This window comes from Elephantulus edwardii, unplaced genomic scaffold, assembly GCF_000299155.1.
Source record: "Elephantulus edwardii isolate Elephantulus edwardi_28Jun2011 unplaced genomic scaffold, EleEdw1.0 scaffold00017, whole genome shotgun sequence".
Lineage (NCBI taxonomy): Eukaryota > Metazoa > Chordata > Mammalia > Macroscelidea > Macroscelididae > Elephantulus > Elephantulus edwardii.
Window position 1 is genome coordinate 26,018,007 of NW_006399767.1, and position 23,237 is coordinate 26,041,243.

At 51.5% G+C, this 23,237-nt stretch overlaps 1 protein-coding gene across 1 annotated transcript; it reads left to right on the forward strand.

Annotated features, from left to right (window-relative positions):
* Positions 1-2,952: 2,952 nt before the first annotated feature.
* On the forward strand, positions 2,953-21,434 carry TEAD3 (TEA domain family member 3). The gene is made up of 14 exons (XM_006882181.1): positions 2,953-2,965; positions 4,476-4,493; positions 6,199-6,450; positions 8,520-8,584; positions 14,685-14,747; positions 15,838-15,849; positions 18,191-18,328; positions 18,436-18,485; positions 19,065-19,126; positions 20,048-20,181; positions 20,397-20,570; positions 20,773-20,913; positions 20,992-21,144; positions 21,321-21,434. The coding sequence occupies exons 1-14, from the start codon at positions 2,953-2,955 to the stop codon at positions 21,432-21,434; spliced, it is 1,389 nt and encodes a 462-aa protein (XP_006882243.1).
* Positions 21,435-23,237: the final 1,803 nt, after the last annotated feature.

Sequence of the window (23,237 nt, forward strand, 5' to 3'; positions counted from 1 at the left end):
GCCTTGTGGAGGTTGGTGTTGTTATTGTGTACAGTGGAGTTGTAACGACTCATAGCTGACCCTCCAGCGGAGTTATTCAGAGGCTTCAAATCACTTGAGAGGAGACTGCCTATCTTTCTCCTGTGGAGCAGCTGGATTTGAACCTAGTGCCTTAGGATTGGTAACCCAACTTCATACCACGAGGCTGCCAGAACTCCCTCCTCATGGAGGAAGACTATGAAAAAGTACTCTTAGAAAGAAAGAGAGCAGTGCAACTAAGTAAAAGAGAAGGGGGAGGAAGATACTGTGACTGAGGGCTTGCTTGACTGAGTGATTAGTGGCAGCTCAATGGGTGACCCAGAGTACAAAGAGGCTGAGGCATGGCCCACTGATGTGTTAATTGAGAGAATGACACCAAGAGTTACCTGTTGATTATCTCCCTGCCCCATTCCCCAACTTGTCCCTAACTGGGTCCCTGGCTTGGCTGAGTGGAACAAATGAGGAGATGGAGTTTGAAGGCCCTGAAAATAAAGCACACACATACACACCCCCTCCCTCATCACTGCTCTGGTGGGTAGCAACAGTGAGGATGAGCTTTGGAGGAGGAAGAGGGTCATTCTTTCCCTGTTCTTTGAAAAACCCTTTCCCAAGTAGTGGGGAGAGCCTTGATTCCCAAATTGGAAGCACATTAGTAGGCGGGGTAGAGGAGAGGAGGCCCCCACATCCCTCCTAGTGTGCTCTGCAAATTGCTTCCTCCTGTAAAAATCTAGACCCTGCTCCAAGGAGGATAGTGCTCCCTCCCCAGCGTGGCGGGGTGTGGCCACTTGGCAGGGTCCCTCAGGAGTCGTTGGGCTGGAGATGGAGGAGGCATACACTACTCTCACCCCCTCCTCTGCCCCAATCTGGTCCCAAACAGAGCGTGGCCACTTCTAGGGTGGGAGCCTCTCTGGCAGCTGGAGAACAGCTGGGCCCTCTGAACAGGGCGGGAAGAGAGCAAAGAGAGAAAGGCAGAGGAGGTGGGAGTCTCCCCTGTCCCTTATAACTACTCTCTCCATCCCCTACCCCCTAGTTTGAGGGCAGCCCTAGTTTGGGAGCAGGGGCTTCCTGATGTCCCTTCTGATTTCACCCTTGTTCCCACACTGAGAGCACTTTAGAGGCCAGGTCCTTGCTAGAGTGGATAGCTGCTGGCCACTGGGTCCTTAAGACCACTGCTCAGCTTGTGCTGGTGGGACTGGCACAGAGGGAGTGGATAAGTAGGGAGTTGCCCACCTGCCGCATTTGCCTGATCTGCATCCCTTTACCAAGGCAGCTGCTCTTAGGGAGGCCCTGCTTAAGGCATGTCCTTCCTTCCTCCTTTAAAATGCAGGTTTAGGAGGTCTGGAACTCGCAGGGCCCCAGGGATGGGGGTCCAGAGCCTCTGCAGCAGCCACAGCTCTGGTCTCCATCCCTGGAGCTGTCTGGCCAGTTCTTCCAGGAGCCCTGTCCCTAGGGTAGGGAGTGAACAGCCTGGTCTCCCTCACCTTCCCCAGGGCCCCACAGCCTGCTCACCCTGACTCCTAGTCCACATCAAGGGGCACCTTCTGACCCTGAGGACTGTGGGCCTTCAAGTGAGAGGAGATATGGCCGGGTCAAGCTGAGAGAATAGGAAGAGTGAGTCCTCGGGAGGGATGCCTCCCTACTGGCATGTGCAGGTGGACTATGTGGCAGTGGTCCCCGAAGCTGGAGATGGGAGGTGGCTGTGAAGGGGTGGGGAGTAGAAAAAGATAAGACAGGAGTGGGGAGGGCCTGGCCATGGCCTTGTGGTGACTGACCCCACAACCCCCAGCAATGACTTCTAGTCATTCTAGTCTCGCCTTCCCTATGGTCTTTGTAACCTCTGGGCCTCTCTATCCCTTCCCTTCCTCTCTGTGTCACTGGCTGCCCCATCTCTTGATGTTCAGTGTCTTAGTCTCTTTAGTAGACAGCTCCCTGTGGGTGTCCTCATCTCTGGATCTTGATCTCTGCTGGTTGAACTCTTTTTCTCCACACCCCACCCCACCCCTGTCTGTAGAGTTGATGTTCTCCCTAGCTCATTCTGTTCATCTCTGTGGATCCTCCTTTCTCTGGATCTCTGTCTCTTCTAATAGAACCCTCTGTGGTTCTGTCTCTAGGTCACTTGTCTGTTTGCTGGTTGTTTTCTGTTCCTACTCACTGGGATTCTCACTGCTTCTCTGTCTCTGGGAGTCTACATCTTTGTTTATTCTGCCTGAATCTGTCCCCCTTCTATTCCCACCCCAGGTTCTGCCCATTTCTTATTTTCTTTCCCTCTCTCTTTCCCTGCCTATCCATCTCAAGATCCACCAGGTCTCCACCCCTCTGCCCTTTGCTGTGTTTTCTCCTTTTCTCAGCAAGGATGCCCTACACTGTGTCTTCTCCCCCCTCACATCTAGCCCAACAAGACACTCCGCCAAGCTGTCAACAGGCAGCCTGGGGCCTTCCCAGTCCTTCTCTATGAGGGGAGAATGAGGCCCTACATAGGTCTGGGGCTGTCAGCAGCGTGGCCAGCCCTCTTGCCCAGCCATCCCCCTGTTGACTCCTTGCCCCTCCCCCATGCCCGAGTCCAGCGCTATCTCACCACCTAGGGCCTTGAAGCCTCCTCCCTCACCCTAGGCTGAGCCTCGGTTCTTTGGGTTGATTAAGAGGAGACTGGACACTCCTGGCCCCTCACTCCCCATCCCACAGCAGTGACTCCAGAAAGACCAGAGCACACTGCTCTCTTCCATCACACTGTCCCTACTGAGGGGTGTGCTGGGACTGATACCTCAGATCAGCCCAGCCTGGTCCCATGTGAACTCCTCACCTTGAGGGGCATATCTCATCTGGGTGTCAGTCACCCTGGGCACCCGCTCAGCGTATGTACAGGGCATATAGCTTGTACATAACTGCCCAGGGGGTTACCTGTGGACCACCGTGTTAGAACCGCTGCCCGCAGGCATGTTCATGGGAAGTGAGTGGTCCTGTTTCACGCCTTGATTTGCCCCGTAGCCACCCCCTTAACTCCCCTCCCCCTCGCCAGCTGCCAGCAGTCCCAGCCAGGGGCCGCCCGCCCGCCCTCCCCCCCAGTCTGTCCCAGCTCCCTAGCGCTGCTGTGTTCGCCATATTTGGCCACAGTGCTCCCGCGGGGGGCGGGGCAGGACTGACATCACCCCAAAAGGGGGGGCACAGCCTGGATGAGGGGAGGTGGCCAGAGACTTGGGGGAGGCAGGAAAGTTGCTTTTAAAAGTCTGGGGCTGCCAGGGCCCCCTGTGTGGCCAGGCTCCTGCCGCTCTGAGGAAAGGCTCAGGAAAGGATTTGGGGAACTATGCTGAAGACAGGAGCAATGATGGCTCAGTGGTTAGAGCATTGGGCTGCTGAGATCAGCAGTTCGAACCCTGCAGCCACTCCATGTGAGAACGATGTGGTATTCTATTTGCTTAGCGATTTACAGCTTTGGAAACCCTGTGGGACAGTTCTGCTCTGTCTTTATGGGAACCCTATGAGTCAACTTGATGGTAGTGGATTTGGTGTTAGTTTGGGGTGTGAAGATTCAGACCAACAGGAGGAGGGGTCTTAGCAAGTTGTAGCTTCTCTTCCCCCTCACCTCTGACAGACCCTTGGTGACAGTCACGTAGGAAAGGCTCTCTATCTCAACTACTTCTGTGTGAGAATCCTGGGTCCTCTAGGGCCCCTCCCCTGCCAACTAGCACACCCCTGCTCCTCACATTATTCTAGGATTTTGATCCCAGGAATGAGGGGCAGGCAGGAGGTGGGGGCACTACCTTGGCTCAGATACTAGTTGTAGAACTTAGTAGTTGTGTATTCCTGAGCAAGTCGCTTAACCTCTCTTGATTTCTTTGTTTCCTCATCTCTAAAAGGGGAATAATAATAGTGTCTCCTACAGGGTGACTGGGAGGATTAAATGAGTCAGTATGTGTCAAATAATCAGAACAGTACCTGACACACAGCAGGCACTGTGATTACAAGTTAGATTCACTCTAAACTCGGAATTCATCTGACTCCCTCAGACTCTCTCACTCTACTGTTACTATGTACCTTTGAGTTGGAAGCGACCCATAGCTGACCATCCAGGGGTTTTTAAAGGCAGTTAAACACACACGAGGAGATTGCCAAGCTTTCTCCCTCAGAGCAGGAAGGTTCAAACCATGTGCCTTCAGGATTGCAGTGCAGCTTCTTACCACTAGGCCACCACAGCTCCCTAGTGACCATCAAACCTTCCTCAACAATTAGGAGAATTCAACCGCTGTCCACTCAGCAGGACCTGGAATTGATGTCTAAGGGAAAAGAATGCCCATCTCTGGCTTCTGGAAGGCATTCCCAGCCCCTGCCCCGCTTCCCAGGAGGTCAGTGTCGAGTCTTTGGCTCTAGTCTTCATGGGCTGTAGATTTGTACACATCAGGCTTGTGCGCCGTGGGGCCGAATGGGCACATGACGTAAACTTGGAGTAGTGTGTGTGTTAGGGGGATTGTCTAGGTGTGGTCTAAGTGAATAATCCAGTCTCGCATGTTTGGAGAACCCTACAGTTTACAAAGTCCTGACCCATCCTCCATATGGGGCAGCTCAGGGGCAGGCATGTGGGTAGTTTATGGGCTGCTAAGGGGCTGAGGAGGTGCGGGAACAGGAAGTAGGGTGCAGAGAGAGAGTGAGGTTGAGCAAGGCTCTTGGCCCAGCACCTCCCCAGCCAGCTCCCTTTGGGAAGTTCTTAGGGGCAGTTCCTGCCCCAAATTTAGATTCTTCAACCAGTATCTCTTTAGTGATCAGTTTGGGGATGGTGACACCTGGCCTTTCCTGGGTCACAACCTCCTTCATCCCTCAGCTGGGTCACACTGATGCTGGGCAGAGAGTTGAGAGGTTTGGGTCCCTGGTTGGGGATCCGGAGAAGATGCCCCTCCTATTCTTCTGGGTTCCAGGACTTTGAACCACCCTCCTTGTATTCTCTCTCCTACTGAGAATGTACCACTCAAGACACAGGGAGCAATGGTGGCTTACTGACAAGGCTACCAATGCTAAGGTATGTGACTCGAATCCATCAGCTGCTCCACAGGAGAAAGATGGGCAGTCTCTTCCCATGCAGTTTACTGCCTCTGAAAACCTGCTGTAGGGTCAGCTGTCTACTCAGTGTTCACAACAACACCGCCTCTGATACACAGAATCAGAATCTGCGTTTTAACAAGATCTGTAAGAATCACCAAGGAGACCTGGTGAAACAGTGGTTAAAGAATTCAGCTGGTTGTCCAAAGATCTGTGGTTAGAACCTCCCAGATGTTTCTTGGGAGAAAGATAAGGCAGTCTGCTTAGGTAAAGAGTTACAGCCTTGGTGGGGCCATTCTCCTCTGCCCTACGTGATCCCAGTGAGTCAGGATCCACTCTGATGGCAGCACATTTCTAAGAATCACCTGGGGATCTTTGTCAGCTGTAGATTCTGATTCAGTATATCTGGGGCAGAAAGGCACGTTCTCAGCAGGAGGTCTAACCGGAATGAGCCAGTTCAAAGCCCTGCTTTGCGCATCATGATGCCTCTGGAGCTGGGTGACCTCATGAGCCTCGGTTTCCCTCATCTGGATAATGTGACATCACTCCTTGCCTTCTCTGCATTACAATTTTATATGGTGGTGGTGGTTCCGGTGGTTGTGTACCACCAAGTTGGAACCTACCTGTAGCTGGTGGATTTTCAGAAGCAGTTAATTGCTTGGGAGATTAGCCATCTATCTCCCATGGAGCAACTGGTGGATTTGAACTACATGCCTTCGGAATTGCAGTGCAGTTTGTTACCACTAGGCCAATGAATATGAAAGTGCTTTTCCTCCCCAAAAGCCTGTGTAGGTATTAGAGATTGTTGTTGATGATGATGATTGTGATGTACTGTTTCATTATATGCCTGCCTGGCATTATGGTTAGCATTGTATTGCAATCTTACTCAAATCTGAGTCATCACAACCTCAAGGAGCCCCTTTCCTCCATTTATAAGACCCAGGCTCAGAGAGGTGAAGTAGCTCCCCCAAGATCACACAGCTTTGAGTAATGACCTCTGGTGGCCTCCACCCCCCCTGGAGCACGTGCCCTGGGAGTGTGGCTGGAAGTGGAGGAGTGGTGGTGGGAGGTGCACAGCCATGACTGGGGGGTAGGGAAGTGATTTGGTCTGAGAGGACTGCTGGCCCTAATCCCTCTTTGTCTGTCCCCCAGGCTCAGGCTGCCCAGGGGGCTCAGGCCCAGAGCCCAGAGCAACCAGCACAATAGCGTCCAACAGCTGGAACACCAGCAGCAGCCCCGGGGAGGCCCGGGAGGATGGGCCCGAGGGCCTGGACAAGGGGCTGGACAACGATGCGGAGGGCGTGTGGAGCCCGGACATCGAGCAGAGCTTCCAGGAGGCCCTGGCCATCTACCCGCCCTGTGGCCGGCGCAAGATCATCCTGTCGGATGAGGGCAAGATGTATGGTACGTGTGGGCCGGCCGAGGGACACTGGACAGGCCTGGGGAGCTGACCTGACCCTCCTCTTGCTGTCCTCTCCACCCCACCCCCTCTTGCTCTCTGCCCCTCACCTAACCGGTTTGGCAAAGTCCTAGGAGGAGGCCAGAGGCTGCCAGCCCGCCACAGGCGAGTCTGGGCGTGCAAGCCTGTGTGTCTGGATCCTCCTCCGCCCTGCTGCCTCCTCATAAACAAGCCAGGCTTGCCCCCTCTGCCAGAGCACCGCCCACACCTCGACACCCACAGCTGCTCCTCCTCTTCCTTCCCTCCCCCTACTGGCCTGGAGGTTTCGGGGTGACTCAGTGGGCCCAGGAAACTGGGTCAGTCCAGTCAGGTGTAGGGTCCCTCCTCCAGGAGGGGGTGCGGAAGTCCTAGGGGTGAGGCCTGGGTTCAAGTTACTCACAAGGCCTCGGTTCCCACTAGCTAAGCTTCCAGTCACCGTCCAGGTATATCAGGGGACTGGTGGGGCTGCAGGGCTAATAGGATACCCAGTGTACTGAGGGGACAGGTACCACTCCCCAGAAACAACTCCCCAACCCCAGTCTCTCCTGACCCCTCTCCTCGCTACCTTGCTCACCTCCCACTTCCAGAAGGGGAGTATCCCTTCTTGTCCAGCCCTGAGAGGATTCTCCCAGAGCTGCATTTTTGGGATAACTCAACCCTTCTGGACCTGGCTCCTTGCCAGCTCTTAGCTCTTCCCTAACAGCCTATGGCTGGGTGAGGCAGGCCCTCAGCCTTTGACAGCATCTGTGACATGGCAGACCTGAGGGAAGTAGCTGGGTGAAGTGGTCTGGGAACCCCAGCTCCCTTGCACCCACTGCCTTTGCCACCCCTACTCTTCAGCCCCACTCATGGGCAGGCAGATGTTTCTGGGTACCTTGTATAGTACAGGGGCAGATGGCTAGGGCAGCCCCAGAGGGTATTTTTAGACAGGGTGGAGGGAGTGGAGAAGAGAGGGGCCCGAGGGACGGGAGGAGCAGTAGGGCTGGTTCTGTCATTGGAGAAGAATTTGGAGAATGTGGCTGTTCTGGGGAGGCCATGATGTTGGGGGACAGGCTGGCCTGGATTTAGGGGGTAAGAGGCCAGCATACATTTGGCCATGTATCACTAACCTTCCTCATGGTGCCTAGCTCCTGGACACTGGCTAGCTTCATCCTTACCACAAAACCCTCAGATCTGTCATGCTGAGCAGAACTCCTAGCCCAAGGCTGGCAAACCGCTGCGCTCTCAAGGGTAGGGAAGACCCTCGTAACTGGTGACAGGGACTAATAAGCACAAGGACATGGTTACATGCTCAGTGACACGTCTTGAAGGAGGCTGTCAGAGAAGGAGGCATGTTTAAGATTGTACAGTCCTTCCTCCCTCTTTCACTAGAGAGGAAAACTTGTCCAGCAGCTCCCTCCATGGCAGGGACAGAGCAAACGGGGATAGAAACCCAGTCCAGAACTCTTTCAGCCAGATGTGGGGACATGGGCTGAGCCCTCTGCCCCCTGGGCAGGTTCATTCATACATGTGTGTGTGTGTGTGCAGACTTACACCCACAAACATACACTGCATGATTTGGAGTTAACAACACACACAGAAGGGGCAGCAGCACAGCTGTGGGACGGGTGTGAAGGGGTGCTGTGCTGGGAGAGGCCCTTCTGGCCCCACACGTACAGCCAGCTGTCCAGCTGACTATGGCCACACCTGGCCCTGTCTGTCTGCAGGGAAAACTGTCAAGGCCACTGACTTGTCCACCCTTCCTTCTTCCTACTCTGCCCCTGAGTCTGTCCTTTCTGTCCTTTACTCGCCCCCTCCCCTGTGAGCAGCTTCCCAGGTCCTGAAAGTAATGGAGGTGGGAGGGGAGGAGGGACACACATCCTTGCCCACCTTGCTTGTGCCTCCTGCGGAAGCAGGTGGAATGAAGAAGGTTGGGAGCGGGAATAGAGAGAAGTGTTTCGAGAGAAACCCTGGTGTGATTTTTTTCCTGTGGTAAAGGTCCCAAGCCACCAACTCCATCTTTACTCACTCATTTTTTTCTCTTGCTCACATCCAGGTCGTAATGAGTTGATAGCCCGCTACATAAAATTGAGGACAGGGAAGACTCGGACGAGAAAACAGGTAACGAGATATTTATGCTGTGGCCCCTCTGCCCACACACGCTTAGGGGCCACATTCAGCCCCTTCCCACCCACCCGCCAGGGTTGCCCTGCCTCACCGCACCTGCCCACTGGCCCGCCATCCCCTGCCTTGTCTCAGGGGGCTCCTGCCCTTCCTCTTTTAAGCTACTTTGTCACTCTTCCATTTCTCTTAGAGAGATGGTCCCAACACCCCCGAGAAAGGGGCATCTCCTCTCTGACCACCCACCTCCCCAACCCAGGCCTTTGGTTCAGGGACTAGAGAGAAACTCTACAAGCTCAGGGACAGCTATATGACCACTGCTCTGAGGATCCCACTAACAAGAGAGGGAGACAGATGAATAAATAGACAAAGGCTGGGCGGGGTGACATAGCCCATAGTTGTGTGTGTGCAAGGCACTGTCTTGACATGCAGCTAACCCAGACCTGGATAGAAAGCCAGGAGGGCTTCACAGAGGAGGTGACACATGAGATGGCACATTTAGTTTGTTCATTTTTTTTATTGTGGTAAAGTATATTTAACAAAGCATTTGCTGATTCAACCACTTTTACGTGTACAGCGACATTAATTACAGTCACCGTATTGTGCAACCATCACCATTGTTTTAAGATGCATTTTTGGGGAAAAAATATTTTAACGTGGTGAAGACAAACAACAAAGCATTCCGTCAAGATGTATTTTCAGAAGGGATAGCAGTTAGCCAGGCAGAGAAAAGGGAAAGGGTCTTTCCACATTTAAGGAAGTTGCAAAGACATAATAATCATGGTAACCCATAGTTTTACTGTGTAATAATTTATAGAATGGTCACAAGAGCTTTACAAGATAAGTACAGTAATAATGTCCGCTTTGCAGATGAGGAAACTGAGGCACAGGGAAGTTAGGCAACATCCTGAAGGTCAGTCAGCTGGTAGGTGGTGGATCCAGGGTCTAGCCTACTGGGCAGGGAAAAGCCCTCTGTCAGCGGTGTGGTGTGGTCGAGTCAAGGGAAGAAATGGTGAAGGGACCCAGGAGATGTGGCTGCAAGAGGCAGGTTCCCCCGGGGACAGCTGGAGATCGCAGAAGGACAGAGCAAGGTACAGCACAAAGAACGGATTGGAGGAGGCCAGGCAGAGGCCCGAAACAGTGCTAATAGCCTTCAAAGAAGGAATAGGAATGAGAAGAAATGGTGATGTGAGCGGTGATCACTGGCCTTGGGCCCAGGGAGGGTGACACAAGGTGAGAGGAACACAAGGAAAGGGAGTATTGGGTATTGGGGTGAGTTCCATTTGGGGTGTCTGAGAGTCATCCAGAGAGGTATCTGAAAGGCTTGGAGGTGGGAGAGAGGCAAGGCTGAAGGCCAGCACCCAGAGCCTGAGGACAGACAGACCCCACAACCCACTGTGGGTCTGGGTAAGATTTGAACCATGCTCTTAAAATCCCCAGGTGCCTGTGTGTTCATAGAACAGGCTTGACCTCTCCAACCCCCACCTCAAAGGAAGGTGCTGAGGCCCCACCCAGGGTGGGAGGGGAAATGATGCCTTTCATTCAAGCATTTATTAACCTCCTTCCTAGCTTGTGTTACACAGCACTTTATTTATTCAGCAATTTATTGAGCAACTACTATGTTTGAGGTGCTAGGGGTCCAGCAGGGAACTGGACAGACCTGAGTTCTGTTTCCTGGGACTCAGGGCTACAGGAGGAGTAGTGCCTGGTGGGTAAGAGACTCAAGAGGATAGACCCCTGGGCTCAAATATTAGCTTTGTTACCTAGAGGGTGGGTACTTCCCTCCGGCCTGCACTTCCTCGGCCATTAAATTAGTTACTATTCAGGACACTTAAAGCTGAGTAATAAGCACTATATAGGAACTTCATGTTGTGACTGCTGTTAATTATTATTCCAGCAATTATTAAAAACAAAGGTCCATGTGTGACACAAGCCCTCTGTACGTAGCCACTCACCTGAAGTTGGTGGCTCAAAGGTGGAGCCATTTGCTTCTGTGACAATCACAGCCAAGCAAACTCTGCAGGGAAGTTCCTCTCTGTTCCACAGAGGGGGTTGCCTGAATCAGGATCAACTCAATAGAAATGGGGATATGGTCTGGTTTTTAAGCCTCTATAAGGGAATTGAAAGCCCCCCAATGTTTTATGATTGGCCGCTAACCATGCAGACCCACCCATCCAGCACGCGGATAGAAGGGCCTGGCTGCTTGCTTCTGCGAGGATTGCAGTCAAGAAAACAACCCTGTGGGGCCATTACTGTAACACATGGCAGCGCCTGAGTCAGGATCCACACAGTGGAAGGGGTTGGGTTTGGTTCTCAATAGTCCAAAGAGGGAGCTCTGGTAGCTTAGTGGTAAGAAATTGTGTTAAAAAGTATGCAGTTCGAATCCACCAGCTGCTCTGTGGGAGAAGGATGGACAGTCTCCTGTAGATTTACTGCCTCTGAAAATCCACTGGTAGGTCAGCTCCAACTGGACAGTACACAATACAATAGCAGTAGTCCCTAGCCAGGAGCCGGGCACTCTCTTTTTGCTGTGCTGCCACCACGAGGTGTGTTTACAGGGACTTGTGTGCTCAAGAGAGAGAGCGCACAAGAGCCAAGGGGTCGTAGAACCCAATCATCTGGTGAAAGAGCTCGGGCTGGAGGTGGTGCATAGCCCCAGCCTCCTCATCAGCAGTCCAGCATCATTCCAGCTCCCGAGAAAGCTGCTAGTCCTTCAAGGCTTAACACACCCGCTGATGGCGAGCACAGAACATAAAAATCCATTGCCCTTAATCGTATTGCAAGACCAGCCCTCTCTAATGTCAGGCTTGTTGAATCTAAAATCCCCTTTGATTTGTCTGTGGTTGTGCAGACAAAGACACTCTTCATGTGTCTCAAAGAGCAGCCAGTTAGGGACAACTAAGGCTGGTTTGGTCATTTTTCTTCTCTTTCTAAGGAAATAACACTTCTAGGGTTTTTTTTCAGGCACCTCTGGTGGCCTAGTGAGTAGAGAATTGCATTGCCAGTCCAAAGGCACCAGTTTGAATCCACCAGCTGCACTGCAGGAAAAACCAATCTCCTCCCATATGGTTTTACAGCCTCTGGAAACTCATGGGGGGTCAGCTATAGATCGGCATTGGGTGTGGGGGTATAAGTGTTTAGGCCTGAGTTAGTGATCACAGAGCTAACATCTGAGGTGTCTGCCAACTGGAGGTGATCTCTTCATTAATGGCTCAAAGGAGAGAGGCCTGGTATGGCATGCTCCCTGGTGAAACAGTTGGGCTACAGAGTCAGATCACTGAGGCTTGGATCCTAGCTCCTGTACTCAGCTGTGTGACCTTGGATTAAGTTGCTTAACCTCTCTGGGCTTCTGTTGCATCATCTGTAAATGGGGGATAATATGCGTACCTCCTTGTTAGCGTTGTTATGAAGATCAAATGAGTTGGTTCCTGTAAAATGCTGAAAAGAGTAGGATCTGTGCTCAGCAAATGTCAGGACTGTCATGAAATGACATGATCTTAGATCTGGGGCACACGAGTTCGACAGCCGAAATGACGTGATCTTAGAGCTGGGGCACACAAGTTCGACAGCCGTGTGCTGTGTTCTGGGAGTAGAGCAAGGCACAGGCAGGTCCAAGCCAAGTGAACCAGGGGCTGCCAGAGCATCACAGACATAGTAACTTTCAGCCTGTGATTAGAACAAAAAGGAAACTGTTTCTTTGTGAGGATAAAAGCAATTTGCAAAGAAACCCAATAGCAATCACTGTGGGATTTTAAAAAATTATTTATTTATTAATTGTGAAGCAGCCTGCAGGGATTGTGTTTCAGTGGTGGCACTAGGAAGTCTTCGGCACCGCGTGACAGTCTCAGAGGGGTGATACCACAGTGACAGTCTACATGATGTTTGTGCAGTGTCCCAGCAGAAATAATATTCTTATGTCCCTACAATTGGTTGTAACAATGAAGACATTGTCTATAAGCCCAGCTTAACCATGTTAACATACCCACAAGGCTAAAACTCTATGCTGATTCACTCTTTGAATCTTCCTGTGCTTGGACCCAGCTGCACCAAGGTTTTGGATTTACAAGTATGGCCCTGGTGTTCTCCCTGCTGCAGGCACTTTTATAGGCCCTGATTTGTCAACCTTTCTGGTGCTTTAGCTGCAATAGTGTGGTAATAAATATTTGTGAAAACTGTGTCAAGAATTTGTGATGAATTTGACAATGAAGGAGAAATTAAGAAAAAGGTAGAAAAGTAAGAAAAAACTTCCACTCATTTATTAATAATACAATTAATAATGTTATAATTCATCACTGTTGTTATTGTTATCATGTGCCATCACGTCGACTGTGACTCACAGTGGCCTTGTGGACAAGAGATATGAATCTAGCCCTATCAATCTTGTTGTTGTTGTTAGGTGTGTCAAGTATGACCTGTAGCAACCCCATGAATAACAGATCTGAACCCTGCTCTATCCTGTGCCATCCTCACACTTCCTGATACACTAGAGCCCATTACGGCAGTCACTGTGTCAAGCCATCTGGTTGAGGATCTTCTTGTTAGTATTTGGATAATCTAAGAAATATATATTAGTGATGGTAACAGTTGGTGGTGGTGTCATTAGGTGCTGTTGAATCAGCTACGACTTATAGTGACCCCAGGGACAGATCTGACCCCTGCCCTGGCCTGTACCATCCTCACCATCTCCGATGTGCTCAAGCCCATTGTTATGGTCACTGTAACAGTCCGTCTGTCTGGGGTCTTCCACTCTGTCTCTGACCCTCCACCTTTCCCAGCATGACGTCCTTCTCCAAGGCCTGGCCCCTCCTGACAATATGCCCACAGTGTGTGAGATGAAGTGTCACCACCCTTGCCTCCAAGGAGCAGCCTGGTGGACTCAAGCAGTCAGAGGTGGCTAGGACGGTGCAGGATAGGACAGGGTTCAGATCTGCTGTTCGTAGCGTCACTGTGGGTCAGAGCCAACTCAATGGCACCTAACAACAATACCAAGAAATACTGCATTTAAGCAATTTACAAGTATATGTACCATCTTTTATGATTGAGATGGATAATAAATATGAGAAGAATTCTGTATGGTCTGATTAGGCAGTCTGGGATGATAATAGCATGAATTGCCACATTGGGTGACACTATTGCTGTTACCTGATAGAAGCAGTGACATTGGGGTTCTCCCAGGCTCAGGTCCTTGGCAATATCCATGGTACAAGCCAGACAGGCGGGCCCGTGAGAGTGAGCAGCATAGGTTTGTCAGAGAAGGCTTCAGGAGGGAAGGATTGCGATTAAAAGCACCTGCTGTGTACTCATGGGGCATTTAGTGGTTCCATGGTAAGATCCCACCTTTCTTGTGAGACGCAGGTTCGATTCCCAGCCTGTGCACTTCACGTGCGGCCACCACCTGCATGGCAGAGAAGGAAGGCTTCCATAGCATCATGAGGCTGAATAGTTGCAGAGGAGTTTCAGAACTGAGGGATGCTCGGGAGAAGGAGCTCTGAGAGCCCCATGGACCAAATTGATGGCCATCAGGAGCATAAGCAACACAGCACATGCGATCTACTGGCAGATATTAGTCCTAAGAGGAAGAGGGCGTGTGGGGAAGAAGCCAAGTGAACAAAGCAGGAACAGGATCGCGGCTGGCTTTCTAAGGCAGCCAGCCGTCGGTGCTGATCAGCTGACACAGACTGTGATACTTGTGGTGACGAATGTGGCCTTGTAGTCCAATGGTCAGCAGGAGTGCCATGGCCATTGCCTCTCTGGTGCCAATTAGGAAAAAGTACATCCCCTAAGGACATCAATGAGAAAAATCCCCCCATTTTCAAGCAACAAACAAGAAAAATAGGTTCCTCTGGGGCAGCTGAATCCTTGCCCCTGGCTAGCTTGGCCAGTGAGCCCTCATTCATGTCCCTTCAGCCTACACTCTTGGTCAAAGCAAACCCAGAGAAGGATAGGCAAAGCCAAGCCTGTCCAGCGGGACCCCAAACCCCCAGTTGTATTTGGTTCCCTAAGATGAGGGCTGGGGTGCCCCTTGCCCATGGCCATGCAGCAGCTGTGCCTCCTCACTGTTTTTGTTTTCCTCTCTGGTGGGACGCGGGGCGGCCCCTAGGTGTCCAGCCACATACAGGTTCTAGCTCGGAAGAAGGTGCGGGAGTACCAGGTTGGCATCAAGGTATGTTGGGTGCCTGGCTGAGGCCTCTGCTGCTGTCCGCACGGCTCAGGCCGCCGCCTCAGCCCATCTTCAGCTCCTCGGGCCTCTCTTCCGGCTGAAGCTCTGTGCTTGCCTCTCCTCCTGCTCTTCCTGCTCTCTCTCTTTCTCTGCAGGTCTCTAGCCACTTGCAGGTTCTAGCCAGGCGGAAATCTCGGGAGATTCAGTCCAAGCTAAAGGTATGAGGTCTCCTATCACCTGGCCTAGCCCTGCCATGCACCTCCCCAGGCCTATTGCTGCTTGCTGTCTGACCCAACCTGGAGGAAGGAGAGGCCTGGGGGCCTAGAGAGGGCCTTGGAAACCCAGTGACAGCAAGAAGCCCAGAGGCCGTGTCAGACAGACTATACCAGGCTTTGGTTCCTGGGGACTGAGCAGAAGCTCTAGAGATCAGCCACCCAATACAGTGAGGGGAAGGGAGACCATCTGGGGCCACTAAGACCCATCTCTCCTTTTCTCCGTTTTTCTTTTCCTCCTATTTGCTGCTTGCTAATTAATTGCATGAGGACTTCAGGTGGGCAGGCAGGAGGGACTGGAGGGAGTTGTCTGCCAGGGCCACAGTGGTGAGCACAGTAATTCTTTGCATTAGACTCTCAGTTCTGGCTGCGCTTTGATTGAGGATCTCAGAGCCTGGGCCCCTGTCCAGAGCCCCCAGTGGGCCGTGTCCTCTTCTCTCTGCCCACAGCTGCTCAGCCAACTGGGCCTCCTATGCCAGCACCCCACCCCCACCTCCACTCCCACACACTGTAGCTCCAAAAAACGTATCCAGACCTAAGGGGGTGCCAGCTTGAATGACTAACCAAGCATCCGGCCTGTTCTTCCGCTCCTCTTCCTCCCCATTCTCAGGGCGCCCCTAACTGGCAAGTGCTCCCTCTGGGGGTCATGTTGTGGGGCATGGGGGTGATGGTGAAAAGCAGCCTCTAAGCTTTTAAGGCTCTTTAGGAGCTGAGAGCAAAGTGGGCATTGGGTGGAAATGAAGGGCCTTGCCCATCTCTCCTCACCCCATTGCCCTCTTCTCTGTGACTCTTCTAATCCATCTCCTCTCCTTTCTTTGCAGGCCATGAACTTGGTAAGTAGCACTGCACCTCCCCAGGCCAGGGTTGGGGGTAGAGAGAAAGGGTCTTAGCACCTGGTATAGAATTTTCAAGCTGTGGATTATGAAATCAACCTAATAGGTCATAAGTAATTTTTCAAAAAACATAGACAGGAAACCACTCCCCTTCCATAGTTTCCAGAAGCTTTTCTGTACTGTTTATTTCGCTTCTGCTCACATCATCTCTCTGCCCCTCAGCTTTCTCACCTGTGCTTTCAAGTAGCTGCTGTACCTTTGACCTTATATAGATTAAATAATAATAATAATATAATCCTTAAAGGTAACCATTTTTACTTTTTTGGGCTAAACTGCCATTTTGTTTTAAGGTGACAGCCTTTTTAAAAAAAATTTTTCAAGGTGACAACATTTAAAAAAAATAACTTTTTTCCCCTTGTGCTGTTTTTGTTGAAAACATACAAAGGAGTGCATACATCGGTTCAACATTTTTGCCTTTGATATAGATTGTGGTGGTCGTGGTGGTGGTGGTGGTGTTATTGTTGTTCTGTGCTATCGAGTCGCTTGCAACTCATAGCAACCCTTTGTAAAACAGCTCTAAAACCTGCTCTATCCTGTGCCAACCTTACTGTCTCTGATACACCTACCCTGATTACCCCAGTCATTGAATCAGTCCATCGAGAGATCTTGGCTGAAAGGAGGGAGTACCACAGGAATGTCTATCTGTGTTTCATTGATTATGCAAAGGCATTTGACTGTGTGGATCATAACAAACTACAGGTAACTCTGAGAAGAATGAAAATCCCAGAACGCTTGATCGTCCTAAGGCGAAACCTATACTTGGACCACGAGGCAGTCATCAGAACAGAGCATGGAAACACTGCATGTTTCAAAATTGGGGAGGGTATATGCCAGGGATGTGTCCTATCTCCATACCTTTTCAATCTGTACACAGAACAGATTATCCAGGAGGCTGGGCTGTATGAGGAGAAATGTGACGTCAGGAGTGGTGGAAGATTCATCAACCATCTGTGTAATTTAGATGACACAATCCTGCTTGCTGAAACTGAGGAGGACCTAAAGCACTTGCTGCAGAAGGTCAGGGACTTCAGCCTTCAATATGGATTGAGGCTCAATATCAAGAAAACAAAAATTCTCACCACTGGGCTGATTGACAGCATCATGATGGATGGTGAAAAGATTGAGATTGTTGGGGAGCTCTGGTGGCCTAGTGGCAAGGAGCTGCAACTACAATCCCACAGGCACATGGTTCGAATCCACGAGATGCTCTGCCGGGAAAAGGAGGAACAATCTCCTCCTGTACCAGTCAGATCTAATTTGACGGTACACTCACAAAAAAAAAAATTAAAAAAGATTGAGATTGTTAAGAGCTTTAGTTTACTTGGCTCCACAGTCAACACTCTTGGCACCAGCAGCCAAGAAATTAAAAGACGCATTGCGGTGGGAAAGTCTTCAGTTAGAGACCTCTCTAAAGTACTGAGAAGCAGTGATGTCAGTCTGGAGACCAAGATGCTCCTGATATAGGCCATGACCTTTGCAATCACTTGCTATGCATCAGAGACCTGGACAATGACTAGGGATGATAGAAGGAGAATTGATGCCTTTGAGCTGTGGTGTTAGAGAAGAGTATTAAGTGTACCATGGACTGCTAAGAGAATGAACAGGTTTGTCCCGGAGAGGTTGAAGCCAGGCTGGTCCTTGGAGGCAAGGATTCTGAAGCTTTATCTGACATACTTTGGACATGTTGCAAGGAGGGACCAGTTGTTGGAGAGGGACGTCATGCCTGGGAGGGTGGAGGGACAGCACAGGAGAGGAAGACCCTATCTAGATTATATTCTTCAAATAATGCAACAATTTCATCCTCCTTTTCCAGACTCTTTACCCCCTAAGCTTCCTGTCTTATCTTTTCAAGTCTCAAGCAACACTTTTTCCCCTTCTTTTTTTTAAAAAATGAAACATTAGGGCTTGTAAAAACAGATTGTTTGTCCCCAGCCCAGAGTCTCTGGGGTCTGAGAATGTATGTGTCTCAGTTTCTCAGGTGATGCTTATGCGGCAGGTCTCCAGAGCGTACCCCAAGAACCACTCAGGAAGTAGACTAGAAAAGGGGAGAGATGCTTCAGCATCTGCTGAGTTGCAGAGTGAAGTGATGTCTTACTGTGAGTCATGGTCAGAGGGGTAACTTACACTGAGGGGACAGGCTTAAAGAGGACTCTTCTAAGACCACACAGCAGAGCTGGACTCAAATCTAGACCTGTGTTCCCAGGGTGCTGGTGGCTTGCTCAGCCTGTCATCCCACAGCAGGGTCCTGGTCCCCGTCTCATCCGACCTCTTCCTTCTCCAGGACCAGGTCTCCAAGGACAAAGCCCTCCAGAGCATGGCGTCCATGTCCTCTGCCCAGATTGTCTCGGCCAGCGTCCTGCAGAACAAGTTCAGCCCGCCCTCCCCTCTGCCCCAGGCCGTCTTCTCCTCTTCCTCACGGGTACAGGCGCCCTGGGAGTTGGGACCAGGGTGGACTGTGTCTGAAGGGCTGGGCTCCGGTGTGGGGCATGTACACTGAGAGGTCCCTTGACTTTGTCTTGTCTGCAGTTCTGGAGCAGTCCCCCTCTCCTGGGACAGCAGCCTGGACCCTCTCAGGAGTGAGTACTGTGCCCTGGACTTCCCAAATTCTCCACTTCCTCCTGGGATTTACCTCCAAATGGAACCCAGCAACATCTGAGCAAAATTTTAATTCAAAATTAGGGGCCCGGAGCATGCTGGTAAAAAAACTCTTCCTTCTGTCTACGTATTCGCGTGTTTGTTCATTTACCTACCCACTCATCCCACTTATCATCTGTCCCTTTGTTTGTTTTCCCATAGTTAATCTCTGAGTCAATCTACCAGTTGAGTTAGGTAGTCGACTATGTCCATACTCAGTTTCTTCCATCCTAAAACAACTTTCATCGTAAGACACACCCTCTGAAAGTTTAATGAGCAGTGTTTCGGGATGGAGCTGGGGCTGGGTGGGGTTGAAAGGCTACATTCAGTGTTCACATCAATGGTGAGTTGTAGAGAGATTTCATAAATGCTTAAAAGGTGAAGAAAGCAAGAAGTTGTAAGTTAGCTCAGCAGCGGGCCTTTCGAGCGTCATCGGAAAGGCTCAGGGGCTTTCTCTTGGTGTCTGGGTGAGTTGCTGGGCCAGGAGGAAGCGACTAACCAGGCTGTGCTCTTGTTTGCAGCATCAAGCCGTTTGCACAGCCAGCCTACCCCATCCAGCCACCCCTGCCGTCGACGCTCAGCAGTGAGTTCCCCACACAAGGCCACCACTGCCACCTCTCTCCCTTGGCACCTGCACTCAGGAGAGCTGGGGACCAGCTGTGTGTGTGTGTGTGTGTGTGTGTGTGTGTGTAAGGGAGAGAGGGAGGGAGAGTTGAGTATTATCTAAAAGCAGTGGTAGTAGGCCTGAAATAGTCCCTTTCACAATGTTACTTCTCGAACTCTAGTATAAAATTACATAGCCAGCACATAGTTATAAGCTTACTCGCCAAAAACAATTACTTTTTTTATAGATATGTATAGATACACACATGTATATACATACAAACGTATATGTGTGTATATATATATGTATATATGGAGAGACAACAAGGCGGGACAGCACAGGAGAGAAAGACCCAGGATGAGATGGCTTGACTCAGTGACTAGAAGAATAAGATTAGGTCTATTGGAGACAATGCGATTGGCACAGGAATGGGCAGAGTTCAGAGCTAATGTACTTAGGGCCACTATGAGTCACAGACACCTCAACAGCACATAACAACTTATATGTACACACACATTCATAGAGAAAACTCCCTAAAGAAAATACATCGTAACTTACTTAACAAAGCTCCACTCAGTCCAGACACTGGCATTCTGGGCAATTTTTCTTCTTCCCTTTTTCAATTCCCTGTGTTTGCTTCTTGAGCACCTATCAATAGTGAAGTAAGGAGAAATAGCTGATATGAACTACCAGGGCCACCAAATATGTGTATGTGGACAGTACACGATACAAGGGTACCTGGGCCAGGGTACCAATATGTAGACAGTACTTGATGCAAGGGTCCCTGGGCCAGGGCATTACTGAGAGTGTTCCTGTCCAAAGTTTCCCTTTTCCATGTACACAGAGGCTCTGTACCAGCTAGAGCTGAGCCTTCTGTGACCACACACACTCACCCTCCAGGTTACGAGCCCATGGCCCCACTGCCCCCAGCTGCTGCCTCTGTACCTGTGTGGCAAGATCGCACCATCGCCTCCTCCCGGCTCCGACTCCTCGAGTACTCGGCCTTCATGGAGGTGCAGCGAGACCCTGACACGGTAAAGTGTTTGGAGTGGGAATTGTAGTTTATACCATGCGCACACTCGGCCATGGTGACCTGTGGCCACAACTGGCTAAAGATCGCAATCCCTCAGTGTCCAGGGAGTTGGGGGTCTGGCTTGTTCAGGGAGTCCGAGGAATTTCTCCTGGTGCAGCGTTCCTTGGGCCTGCACCCTCCATGCTCTCCTGACCCTGTCCCGGGCCCTCCCCACAGTACAGCAAACACCTGTTTGTGCACATTGGCCAGACAAACCCCGCCTACTCTGACCCGCCCCTGGAGGCGGTGGATGTGCGCCAGATCTACGATAAGTTTCCTGAGAAGAAAGGTGGGCTGAAGGAGCTCTATGAGAAGGGGCCCCCGAATGCCTTCTTTCTCGTCAAGTTCTGGGTAAGCACACTGATCCTGCTCAGCTCCTAACACCCGCTCCCCACAATGTACAGTGCCCTGTGCCCGCCCACTGACCCCTGGCCAGCCCTGTAGGCTGTGGGATGTGGGCAGAGCATCCACAGAGAGATGGATGCCGGGAGGACGCCGATGAGGCGTGGTGGGACACTTGCCAGCATGTGACACCTCCCTGCTCCACCTCCAGGCCGACCTCAACAGCACCATCCAGGAGGGCCCAGGCGCCTTCTACGGGGTCAGCTCCCAGTACAGCTCGGCCGATAGTATGACCATAAGCGTCTCTACCAAGGTGTGCTCCTTTGGCAAGCAGGTGGTGGAGAAAGTGGAGGTAAGTGAGGGGCCGGGTGGCATAAAGGGACTGGGAGTAGGGGCACTCGGTTCATACTTTCCTTGTGGGTCTCTGTAGACTGAGTACGCCCGGCTGGAGAATGGGCGCTTCGTGTACCGCATCCACCGCTCCCCCATGTGTGAGTACATGATCAACTTCATCCACAAGCTGAAACACCTGCCGGAGAAATACATGATGAACAGTGTGCTGGAGAACTTCACCATCCTTCAGGTCAGAGGGGTGATGGGCTATGGAAATGCCACAGACCAGGGGCTTCCCAGGGTGAATGGCCAGACCCATGGCTTAGGTGACAAGAGGAGACCCAGGAAGGAAAAGGGCCTTCTGTACCCCTCTCCCCTTTGACTCTGTTCTTCTTGACACCTGCACTCTTTCTACCTGCTCCCTAGGTGGTCACGAGCCGGGACTCCCAGGAGACCCTGCTTGTCATTGCTTTTGTCTTCGAAGTCTCCACCAGCGAGCACGGGGCCCAGCATCATGTCTACAAGCTTGTCAAAGACTAGGGTGCCTCTGCTGCCTGCCCATCAGGATCCAAGATGAGCATCTTTTCCACACACCCCTGCCTGGAACCCCTGGGGGGTCCAGGATTAAGGATCTATCTGCCTGCCAGGCCCCAGGCCCAGGAGCCAGGAGCCCCCCCACCTGTCCCCTCTACAACACTCCCTGCCACTGTTCTGTGCTTTAATTGTGGGAGAAGCCAGGAGGGCTCTACGCCTGCCTGGGACAGTGAACCGCCAGCCTCCAGCTCTTCCCCACCTCAGATGACCTCCAAAGAGGCAGAACGGGAGGCCACCTTCTGGTCCCCAGGGGAGTGTGAAGGATAGATGAGGTAGAATGGAGGCAGAGGGAGTCGGGGTGAAGAACCTCAGGAAGGAGCATCCAGTTGGGGTTAACTTGAGAAGAGAAGGGCCCACACTCCCTTTGCACTTGCCATGTGCTGGGTCCCGCACATAGCTCGTGCCCGCTCCCCCTTCAACTCTGCAAAACGAGCATCAGGTTTCCATGTTTCAGATGAGATATGGGACTGAGAGATGTTGAACGATCCCCAGGTTTGGCGAGCAGAGTTTGCATTGTGATCTTGGGGTGCCTGTCCCCAGATCCCTGGTTAACCTACCTCCCTGGAGCAGGAGCTGGCCATGGAGAACCGGAAGAGGCCTGCGCCAGTGGGTCAGGGCAGACGGTAACTCAGACAAGAGGCTCCTGGGAGGGCCAGAACAGAGCACTTCTTCCCAGCAGCCCCCAGGACAAGAGAGCAGGGGCTTGCAGGCAGGTAGAGGGGAGTCCTGAAGACACAAGATACCCGCTTATCAGCCCAGAGCCAACCAGGGGCCACAGGAGCAACTGACAACCTCTCCAAGTGCCCTGGCCCAGATTAGAAGCCAAGACCCCAGCAGTGTCCTATAAGAGGAAGGCTGCAGGACTGGGCTAGGCCAGGGGTCTGGTGGGGACGCCACCTCTGGTTAAACCAGCCACCTTGGCATAAGGACTAGCAGAAGACTTTGTTATTCTCTCTTGCCCTAGTTTTGGGTTTGGTGACCATATGATAGGTACACTCGTTTCCTACCCCCTGGCCCACTCTTTTGCCTGGAACAGCCTCTCCCAAGCCTCTGTTCTGGGACTGAAGGTCAACCCTTCTCCTGCTGCCTGTTCCTAACATGCAGGCCCTTCAGAGCTGGCTTATGTCTAACAGCCATCTGTGGGTGGTACCGGCCCCTAGGCACCAGTGAGCTCTGGGTATTTATGAGTTTCATATGAAGTACTGTGCCCCTTCCTTCCCTCCTGCCCCACCCGCCCCTGAGCTTCTTGAAGGCCCTCACATTTGCATATCGCTCAGGCCACCTCCAAACCCAACCTAGGTTTTATAATAATGTATATTATATATATATATATATTTTTTTGTGTATTTTTTAAATCCAGCTGTGATGGGTTGTATCATAAATGTGGCGCAGGGCTGGGGCAGGGGCCCTCCAGGCCCAGTTCCTGCTCAAAAGAGAAAAGGAAAAAGAAAAAAAAAGATTAAAGTTATTTGTTTGTGGGTCAATCAAGTAACAAGCCTCCTGCTAAACTGGGCTAAAACCACTTCAGATTCCTCCTGGAAGTGGTGGGGTGGCGTCGGGAGAGCTGGGTGCATCTGTGTTCTGGTATGTCATCCCCCTTCTTGCTCACCCTATCTCTTAAGGGGGACAGGGTCAAGCACCCACACTCAAAATAGCTGTCACTTGAAGACCCCATAAAAGTTTTACCAACTCCAGTGCATTTTCACTTCCCATTACAAGTGCTAGGACTTGTGATTGCCTAGTGGGGAA

Bases quoted from the DNA above. Each gene is read 5' to 3' on its own strand.
- TEAD3 (XM_006882181.1), top strand. The intron at 6,451-8,519 runs GTACGTGTGGGC...GCTCACATCCAG, and splicing joins GGATGAGGGCAAGATGTATG to GTCGTAATGAGTTGATAGCC. The intron at 21,145-21,320 runs GTCAGAGGGGTG...CCTGCTCCCTAG, and splicing joins AGAACTTCACCATCCTTCAG to GTGGTCACGAGCCGGGACTC.